Source organism: Monopterus albus, unplaced genomic scaffold (assembly GCF_001952655.1).
Source record: "Monopterus albus unplaced genomic scaffold, M_albus_1.0 scaffold267.1, whole genome shotgun sequence".
In the NCBI taxonomy this organism is placed as follows: Eukaryota; Metazoa; Chordata; class Actinopteri; order Synbranchiformes; family Synbranchidae; genus Monopterus; species Monopterus albus.
Window position 1 is genome coordinate 384,020 of NW_018128147.1, and position 11,065 is coordinate 395,084.

Sequence of the window (11,065 nt, forward strand, 5' to 3'; positions counted from 1 at the left end):
CACTATGGTTTGCAGCACTTTTACACTTATGAAAAGAAACAACCATAACTTAATATACAGTATATTACAGACACACAGAAGGTATCCACCATAAATGCTCTTCAAAATACAAAAAGAAGAGTCTCTAAAGTTTCACCACTCAAACAAGCATGCTGGGAAGTATTCCTTTCCTAAAATAGTACCTACTTATTTTTTCTAAGTTACTCAAACGCTGACATATTGAGTTGGTTAGCTTTTAATTGTTTTAATTAAACCCAATGTTACAATATACAGTGTATCTGTCCATCCTTATTCACTGTAAAGTCTTCTTTTTGAAACATTTAAAGAACATCAATTAAAAATAATAATAATAAACCTTATTTATAGAGCACCTTTGTAAAACAGGGTGCTTTACAGAGAATAAAGAAACAGCAAAATAACAAAGAGGATATGTCACAATAAAAACAACATACACTGTAAGACAAAATTAAAACAAGATTTAAAGGAGAATAAAAACACAAATTCAGCTAGAAAAAGTCTAGAAGATCACAGGAAGGCCAGTCCATAAATGCATTTTAAAAGACAAGACAGACTCAGCCGACCTGATTTCTTCAGGAAGACTGTTCCTTAGTCTGGAAATGTTTGGTTTTCTTTGCTTTAGAGCAGTTACGAGAGCTGTGTTTGTGGACCTTAGGGAACAGGCTGGCACATATGAGATAAAAGGGTTTAAGATGTGGCTCTGCAGCAGCTCTACCCTACTTTAAAAGTAATCAATGCAAATGTTTAAATAATCCTAAAGTTAATGGGCAACCAGTGCAAAGATGCTCAAACAAGTATGCCATGTTCTTGTTTGTTGGCACCTGTTAAAATTCTGACTGTTGTATTTTGCACTCATGGATTATTTTGCTATATGAAAAAAGAGAGTCACAGGAATCAAGGCTAGATTAAATAAAAGCATGGATAACAATCTACAACACAGTTTAAAAGAGAAGGAAAAAAGAACAAAAACAATCTCATTAAGATTATTGGGGTCAGAGCTATAATAGATTTTAGTATCATCTGCATAAAAATGGAAACTGGTATTTTGTTATCTTAAAAGATGTCCTAGAGATAATGTAAATTGGAAATAAAATATGGCCAAGTACAAATCCCTGAAGCACCCCACAAAGCACTTTTGAACAAAAGACTTGCACTCACCACACCCAACCTAATAAGTTCTGTCTTTGAGGTATGACTTTAACCAAAAAATGTCATTCTGCATGCAAAGTCAACGTTCCCTTTTATAATGTTTTCGAGTTTCCGAGGAAAGAGGTTTCAGCTCACTAAAACACAATAAGAAATTAAATCATTTTGGAAACGTTTTATAAGTAGCAACATGTAGGTTTTAATGTTGCCATTGAATCAGTGAGTTACCAAGTTCTGTTCCATTATCATATGTGGTAAACCAGACTCAGTAGATACCAAAGTCATAATAGGGTCTTCATATTTGTTCTGTTATTCAGTGTGCTTCTTTCGGGTAGCCTACGCAGTGTCATTGCTTGCCTTTCTTAAAATTTCCTCAGTATCGCTTTTATTGTGAAATAATTGCGCCCGGAAGTAGTTTCTATTTTTATTAAGCCTTTCCAGCTACGGTGCGTGTGTGTGCAAGACTGGTACGGGAAGGGAACAAGAGACGGTAGACGTGAGGGGTTAATTAAAAGACTGGGTATGTATCTTTTAGTAATAAAATATGGACAGTCCATCCTGCATGTTCAGACAGTCTCTTTGACTAAAGCTATTTATCTCCAATTATCTAGCTAACTAGATAGCCTCCGAGCGAAATGTACCGCCGTCGTCTGAGTATATCTTGTGTCTCCCTCTTGTCTCCAGTGTTGTCAGGTGGCACATAGCCTTTGAAGACCGACACCATTCGCAAAACCCAGGCAATTCCCTTGGATTTGGATACGTTTCTGTAAAGTGCTGATCCCTTAATTTGAGCCGCTACAGGATGTCTGGACAGAGCATTACGGACAGGATAACCGCCGCACAGCACAGTGTCACCGGTTCGGCGATTTCCAAAATTGTGTGCAAGGCGACCACGCATGAAATAATGGGGCCCAAAAAGAAACATTTGGATTGTAAGTATCCTGTTGATTGGTTATTGGCATAGCTGAATTCCTCTGATTAGTTATCTAACATCCGAATTTGAAATATGTCTCTGACTATGAGGCCTGCACATATCCTAGGATGTATATTACGTTAATTTAGGCATGCTGTGGTACCCGAGTTTCCACAGGCGTTCAATATATAGAAGTTGTCCATTTGACCCCGAACAGTAAGCTTGCTGATAACTGACAGTTTGCCCATGACATGGCTCCGTGTTCCTTGGATCTCAGTTAATGCACATTTTTTGTAATGGAAGTGTGAAAGCCTCACCTTTTAAACGATAAACCACATTCTCTAGTGAGCCACCATATTTATTTGGTCATTACCGTTACCTAAATAGTTTGAGTTAATTTGTTAGGAAAGTATATTGGCTAGCAAGCTTGGATAGAGAGACTAATGTCAATACGAAAAGACAGTAATTATGAGTTAATTTGCTAAGGTTGGTAGAGGGAAAAAAAGACTAGTATAGCCTATGAATTGCTAAGTTCTTCTTGCACTGTTAGGAATCATACTGAGATTTGAGTTCTACCAAATTTGAAATAGTAGCTGATTGATGCGTAATGTAACTTTGGCTCAATGTAATTGATCCCTGTTACCTCTTAACTTTATAAGAGCTTTGGAAGTGAAGTATTAAGTGTTTTTTTTTTTTTTAGAAGCCACATACTGAGGCTATGTTTCCTATTGGGGGACGCATTTCTATAATTCTTTGATGATTATATCAGTTAAAGTTCAGTAGACTATTCTGTGTAGGCCAGCAATTTAGTACCTGTTGAGTCAGTTCTTATTTCAGGAAGTGGCTGTGGGGATGTGGACTTTAACACAGCCTTATCAAGAGCACACAAGCAAACAATTCTTTATTGTCAACCAGATGGATTGTTACCATCCTTCAGAATCCAGTTATTTTAGTGTTGAACTGTTATTTATAAAGGGATGTATCCAGCTGGTTGGACAGTTAGTTGTTCATATTGAGAGGTTTGACTCAGGATAGCTGATGTAGCCTCTGCACTTTGTGACATTTGGGTCATGTCCGGGTCTCTCTTTTCCTAGTTCTGCATGGTACTGGCAGAGGCTTCCAAGTCAAACAGATCATATGTAGACTTTTCCCTGTTTGATATCTGAACATGGACCAACATTGATATAGTAGTCAGCAGAGGCATATACCAGAAACAAAATAATTGCTAGCCACTGAAGTATGATATATGGCAGTGGAAGAGTGTCAACATATCATTTTATGTCCTATATGGTAGTTAAACAGTAGGAATGCATGCACAGTCAGCTTGGTTGTGGCTATGCTAGCGTGCAGTAACAGCCTACCTTTGTTCTGGTAAATATAATTACTTTCTGAAAGATGAGCAAATTAATATGGTGCTTCCATCAGTATAGTGAAATGCAGTAAAGGTAGCACACATTCATCATATTTTCACATACTGAAATTTTTGGTCTCAATTTCATTAGTTTGCAACAATTCATAGCCCTGCTAACTGTGTGTATTACTTACTTTTCAACAAATATTGCTTTTCTGTTAAGCTTTTTTTCTTAAGGGCTAGACTATCTTAGATGTTGGCCTACTTTTATCAGCCTCACAAATAAAATAACTTGGCACACTAGGCACAAGAACTTGGCAGCACTTTGGTCCACAAACAACATACACAACAAACAAACAATACACTTAGTATGCAAATTGGTCATCACAGTTTAATTTGAATAGAAGCCACCAGACAGACTGTTTGGTGTCATATGGTACTTAATCACATGTCTGTCCTCTACGGAGATACTGTAATTATACTCAAGTTTTCTCACATCACTTGGTTTGCTTTGAATGGTGGCATGATGTATAAGCAAAGATCCTGTACTGGATATTGTAAGAAATGTATGTGTCACAATGCTTTGTTCTATTGTATTCACTGGCTTAGAAACACACAATGTGTTGCTTACTGTAGGCAGCCTCTTGGCACAGTGTGGGACTGACTTACATTAACCCCTATTTTTAGGCCTGGTCTGCCATATTTTATGTTGGTGCATGCAGGTTTTTGATTAACCACAGCTTTCAGCTGATGGAGTACGAAGTAATCGGGCCAATCCAGATTCCAGACAACCAGGTGATATTTGGTTCCTCTGTTTAACTGAGGCCTCTACTTGAAGTAGTGTAGAGACCCATTGCTTTGCAAGAATCTCACTTTGGTTTGAGGCTTTTAAATAAGACTTAAAGAGGGACTTGTGTTTGGTGTTTCCTCACGAGCCGCATATAATCCTGATGTGTCTAGCTGCTATTCCTGTGTTCTATAGTCTGGATTGCTGTGAGATATTCAGAATCAGAATCGGCTTTATTGGCCAGGTGTGCTGGACACACGAGGAATTTGCATAGTCTTTGTTGAGTTTGTGTTGGACCATAGTTCACATTCTTTAACACTGGTATGCTAGATAGACTCAGTCACACTTTAAAGAGAATCCACAGTTAGAAGACAGAAAAGTAAAGGATGGACAAATAAACCATTGCTAGCAGCTGTAGCTTATTTACTTCTGTGATTGTTTAAAGTAAGTGTGAATGACTTCTGGGAAAATTTGCTCAAAGTGGTTTTAGTGCTGCTTACACCCCAGTGTATGAAACTAAAGACCTTTGGACACGTGGTATTTGTAGCTCTGCTGTTCTGTTACATATGGTATTTCCTCCACTGAGAATTGCTGTTGAATAGTGGGTAGCTCAAGTGCATGGCAGCAAACTGTTTTGTTATGTTTAATTGTCATTATATAAAGTTTATTACAGTCTGGTGTTTAAACTGCTCAGAGGTCTCTAATGATGTAATGAATACATAAAGTCAGCAGCAGCTGTGGACCTTTGATTCTGACATGAACGCCTTCACTCATGGTGAAGTTCTGGAAGGATTTGTAGCAATACAATATAAATGGGCCCGATCATGTCCTTTGGTTGTGCATTATTTAGAAGCTGCAGATACCCATGTGTTAATTAGGCCATACATTTCATAATTTAAAGGACAAGGCCATTTGGCCTTCAATGTCATACTTTTTCAAAGGGCACAGAGGTCACTTAACTGGACACTAAAGCTGATCAAGAGATGGACATGTTATATGTATATGGGCACATAGTCATTCATAAAACATGCAGTAAACCTTCTTTAACGCTGCCATAACTAAGATTTAGCACAAGTGTGTGTAAATCAAGTAAAACAATTGTCTACAGGTGTTTTCTCCCTGCTGTACTAACCCCCACCATCACTCTACTCTATCTTGTGTTTATTTCTTGCCCCCAGTGGCCACTGATGTTAAAGTGCCCATGGCTGCTCATTTTGCTCATTTCCAGCCATTTAATGTTTAATCTTGGGTACCTCTAGATTAGCTTTGCACCCACCATATCTCCAAATAGTCTGTAATTATCTCAGGATGATAAAGCCAGAGAGCCTCTTCCTAAAAATGAGAGGATAGTTTGTGAACCCGCACACTTCCTGCTGCCGGTGTTGTTTCGAAAGTGGACAGAACGACGAACTGCAATGACGTTAATTAATACGAATTTCCACACTACAGGAGAGAGGAAACACACAGTTAGTGATGGATAATGGTGCGCTCAGGGTCACCTGATCCAGCCCTAACTATAAGCTTTATCAAAAAGGAAAGTCTTAAGTCTAATCTTAAAGGTAGAGAGGGACCTCCTGAACTGAGACTGGAATGTGGTTCCACAGGAGAGGAGCTTCATAGCTAAAAGCTCTGCCTCCCATTCTACTTCTGTGGACTCTAGGAACCACAAGTAGACCTGCACTCTGAGAGCGAAGTGCTGTGTTAGGATGATAAGGCTCTACGAGGTCTTTAAGATACGATGGAGCCTTGTCATTAAAGTCCCCATGGCATGCTTGTTTCCAGACATTTAATCTTGGGTACCTATAGATTATCTTTGCACCCCTCATAACTCCAAATAGTCTATAATTTTTTCAGAATAATGAAACCAAAAAGTGTCTTCCTAAAAATGAGAGGATAGTGTGTGAACATGCGTGACTCCTGATTCCGATGTTGTCATAAGTGTACAGTACAACAAACCACGACATCATTAATTAATTTGAATTTCTCCTCCATAGATGGTTAAACAACGGTATACGTACCAATGAAAAGAGATATGTAACACACTAAACAAAGTGGGTAACTGAGAAACCCCATATTTTAACTGGCATAATGCAGACATAGTAACTTCTCCAGCCTTACAACAATTCTCTCTAACGTTACAGAAACAAGGCATTAACAGACATGCAACATTTTTTATTTATTTATTTATTTATTTTAATTTTTTTAAACTTATCATTAAGTCCCACCAAGTTGTGGAAACATCACTCCCTTTCAAGTAGCTCCAAGGTCGGTAAATCCAACCGGTGGGCGCTGTGTCTTACACGACCACATACAGTCCCAAAGCAGTGAAATGAATTCCAACAGGTAATGTAGCACCGACAATAATATCATGGGTTGTTAATCCACTTGTTAACCAGCAACGCATCACATGAGGCAGACACACTGGGCTCAAGCAGTCAGAACAAGCAGGTACTGTGCTCCAGGGGAATCCAGTGTTGATCATTCACCACCACGGGCGCTTCACAGGCTGGCTGCTTGTAGGTTAGACCCGGTCAGGTAAAACAGTGAGTCTTTGTACAGGAACATTCCCGGACCTGCAGTAACCTCAGGCCCTGTATTTTTCTCCACATCCTCTGGTCACAGTGCAGCAGCACAAACATCTATTCTCTATCCCAAGGTAATTTAGAGGTACCCAAGATTAAACATTAAGTGGCTGGAAATGAGCATGCCATGGGCATTTTAAAAATTTGCACCGCACTTCTTCCACGCCCACGCTGATCGCAAGGTTATAAAAATGCATTTTTCAAAGCAGTATAGCTTATTTAAAAACAGGCCATGGGGGCTCCCTGTGCAGGTACAGCCCAGGATGGAAGTGGACCTGTTAGACCCAAGAGGCCACATTCTGTAGCACAGAAATAGTGTGACAAAACCAGGGTTATCATCAGGTTAGTATGTTGGTGATGGAGAGCATTAAAAGTATCCAAAGAACTACAATTTGACACCTTTCTTCCTGCTAGATGCACAAGTACTGTAGCTGACTAATGTACTGTATATACAGGTATGTCAGCAGCATTAGCAAGCTAGTTTTAGCATTTACATTTTGTACCTTTTGTAGTGAATTATTCCACTTGTCTTATGGAGTCATTTCAACTGACTGCAATGTGAGTTTTGTTGTCCAATTAGTGGAAACCAGAGCATTTTCCTCGATTAGCAAATGAAGCAAGTTTGGCAAATTTTGCTCGGTTTCGGTCCAGTTCATGCTGGACATAACACTGCAGTTCATGTAGCATTTTAGTGAGATGTTAAAATTTATGCCATCAAAACAATTATAAAAGCGGGAAGTTTCTTTCAAAGTGTAACATGAAATGTCTCTTGTTTCACGTTCAACTCATGGTTATGCGTGTCAAGTATGTAACAATGAGCATGATGCGAGAGTGGCCAGAATATTAGTACTGTATCAATATTACTGGGGAAAAAACATTGTGTGTAATTTGCTTGTTACTGCAGATACATCAGCTACAAACAACGTTAAACATACTTATGCTTATTGCTAAAATGTAAACCTCTTTGACGCTGTGTTGCTGCAGTGCCACCGAAAATCATGGCCTTTGTATTTCGTTTACATTAGTTCTGGGGTTGGATATTATTGCTGCACTACATGAGCCCCACAAAACTGCCTCAGGCTGTTGTGACCACATATGATCTAGTTTCAGAGACCGGTCAGGAAGGGCATTGAGGCGCAGTGGGAGAAGAGGAGGGTACACTGCTTGAGTTTGTTTTGACTCTCACTTTGCCTTTAATGGTCAAATTAGAGGGAGAAGTTGGTTAATGCAGCTTTAATTCTTTCATTACATAGTTTACATTACAATGCACTTTGAAAGGCAATAGGTACTTAACAGGCTTTAATAAGAACAAACAAAAAAACAAGTATAAACAAATTTAGAAAATTGCTGCACTGTGAATAATAAAACTTAACAATAGGGGTGTGGGATGTCATCCACGATAATATTTAAATCGACGTAATCGACTACGTCAACCACGTAAATACATCGACTTAAAAAAATGCGTCACGACTTTTAAAAAAAATTGTCTACTGTCCACACTCCAGTTCACTAGGTGGCGGTAATGCACCTTTTACACTTGGTTGCCACTCACCAATAAACCCCACGGCAGAAGAAGAGGAAATACGTCACGACGCTGCATGATACTGTGTTTACGCAGATAATGGCAGCTGCTAAGCGATGATGCTTTGCACAAGGCAATATCACGAAGAAAATCAAAAGTGTGGGAATATTTCAGACAGAGGTCGAATCGAACAGTTATCTGTTCACTCTGCGACAAGGAGATGGCGTTCCAAGGTTTCCCACCTTAGCCACGCTTGCAACGTGTTACTTGTCTGTGCCTACAACGTCATGAGGAAGTGGAACAAGTCCTGAGGCCTTTTGAGTGTGCCACTGTCTTCCATAGTGGAGAGACTTATGTGACTGTTTCCTCGTTACCTCCTCTGGTGGTGGCCTCCAGAAGTCCATGAAGAGCACATCATTTGAGAATGCAGCTGTCAAGGCTTTCCAAGTTGTTGCTGCACAGGAGATTTTATCCAGATGGAAGGAGGAAACTAATTTCTGTGATGATGGAGAAAATCTGTGCATCATTGCAGCAGCACTTGACCCCAGATTTCACAAACTAAAATTCCTCCCAGCAGAAGAAATTTCAACAGTTCACCTCAAAATTGAAGCTCTTGCCCTGCAAGAGAAAATAAGAGAGAGGGAGCAAACACTCCACCAATGTGAGGAACAGGAGGACTCAGCCAGGGAAGTCAAAGCAAGTTCAGAGAAGAAGCTGGTGTTTCTGTTAGATACTTTGCTTGATTCAGATTCAGATGAGCCAAATAATCAGGTACAAGATCAAGATACTTCCAGTGAAGCTTTGAAGAATGAGATCTGCATGTACTTTGGTGAGCAGGCTATCCCAAAGGATGCAAATCCACTAAAATGGTGGAAGAAAAATGAAGCAAGTTTTCCCACCTTAGCCATGCTTGCAATGTGTTACTTGTCTGTGCCTGTGACGTCAACCCCATCTGAACGCCTTTTCTCAGTTGCCGGGAACATTGTAAATAAAAAAAGAGCAAGCCTGACTCCAGAGCATGTAGACATGCTTTCATTTCTCCACTGCAATGCTGGTTGAGCCCTTTCTGACTGACAGTGATATGCATACTTTTTTTAGATTACCTGCCTATGTTTTGAACTGAGCAAAGTTACTGAAATTGGTAACCCAGGCCCCCAACTTTTTTGCGCTTTTTATGTTGGCCAGTATTTATGTTGGACTTAAATAACACATTTAGGTATTCGTTGCAGTGCTAGGCAGAATTGATATTGGACTCATTACCTTTTAGTTATTGGATTTAAAATAATTACAGTTCAGGTGTTCCTTCTTTGATGTTGGATGTAAAATTGTCACCTTTCCTATATTGCATTTAAAATTGCACTTTATTTTCAAACTTTTTTTTTTTTTTTACAGAAAATTCAATAAAAAAAGATACTAATGGTTGAAGTTGTCTTACCTTTTTTTTTTTAGTCAAAAATTGTATGCTAATTAGAAACATTATTACATTAACAGATTAGTCGACTAATCGAAAATTTCATTGATAGGTTAGTCGACAGACAAATTAGTCAAATTATGCAGCTCTAATTTAAATTGTTGTTTTAATGATGTGCCAGCTGATTGAGTATGCCACTCACTTTACACAGACCAATCAAAAACACACCTTGAAAGTCCACATTTGCTGGGTCATTTTAGCCTAGTAGGACAGACTACTGTGCATGCAAATTGAGTCCACGCAGTGTTTACATGGTCACGCACAATGTGAGCACAATGTAGATGTGCATTATCAAAGTTAGAAATGAGTGAACAGAGCACCAGGAGACAAAATACAGGCTCCAAAAGCTTCACAGTCTAAGGTTACATCATTAATTTAATTGCTAAATGTGGCTCATCCTCACTCACATGTCGGAGGTTTCTTCCATTAAAGGGAGTTTTTCTTCCCCAAGTGCTTGTTGGATTTTTCTTATAATAGTGTAAGGTCTAGACCTGATTATGTAGCGTGCCCTGAGACAGTTGTTGTTAAATAGCACTATACAAATAAATTTGAATTGAACTGAATTGGAGGTGGTTTGGCTTTGAATTGACAGATGTTACTCAGAAGATGACAATCTGCAAGCTATGTTGGAAATTGGTAGTCATTAAAGACAGCTTGACAGCCTCTTTGTCCATCTTCAACCTAACCACCTCAGAAACTATGAAAAGCTTTGGATGACCGCAGGCCTAAACCAGCCACAGCAGCACAAAAACACACCAGGGATAGATGCTAATATTTTTAAGCACTGGCCCCAGAAGCTACCAATCCCCTAAATTTGGTGGCCAAATTACATTTTTGGTGACCCAAATGTAAACCTATGTAAAAGCAATGCAGCAAAAGCAATCATTATGCTTTCTGAGTCAGGAGCAGCTAACAAGTCATCCACATACTGAAGAAGACAGACTCCAGTTAACTGTGGCACTTCAGTAAATGAAAATATATTAACAGAATGAAAATATATGACAACTCAAGTTAATTTGTAAGCATACAGATATTCTCTCTCTTAGTTAAGCCTGTTTTTTGCTCCCTCCCAGCAGTGTGCCTGAGTCAGACATGTATGCAATCCACTTGTTGAGGGGTGATGTAACATTCCGTTTCTGGGTCCAAACTTTGGTTCTTCTCGTCCTCTTGCATATGCACAGTGGGTTTGGAAAGCATTCAGACCCCCTTAAATTTTTCACTCTTTGTTATATTGCAGCCATATGCTAAAATCATTTAAGTTCATTTTTTTCCTCA

The 11,065-nt window shown here is 39.1% G+C and overlaps 1 protein-coding gene across 11 annotated transcripts in view; it reads left to right on the forward strand.

Annotated features, from left to right (window-relative positions):
* Nucleotides 1-1,583: 1,583 nt before the first annotated feature.
* The window catches only part of LOC109972718 (phosphatidylinositol-binding clathrin assembly protein-like), a 99,407-nt gene continuing 89,925 nt past the window's right edge, over nt 1,584-11,065 (forward strand). For all 11 annotated transcript variants that reach the window (XM_020621779.1, XM_020621785.1, XM_020621788.1 and 8 more), the window contains exons 1-2: nt 1,584-1,684; nt 1,849-2,096. In XM_020621779.1, coding sequence (XP_020477435.1) covers nt 1,967-2,096 — 130 coding nt within the window. In that variant the 5' untranslated portion in view covers nt 1,584-1,684; nt 1,849-1,966. The remainder of the gene's footprint in view (nt 1,685-1,848; nt 2,097-11,065) is intronic.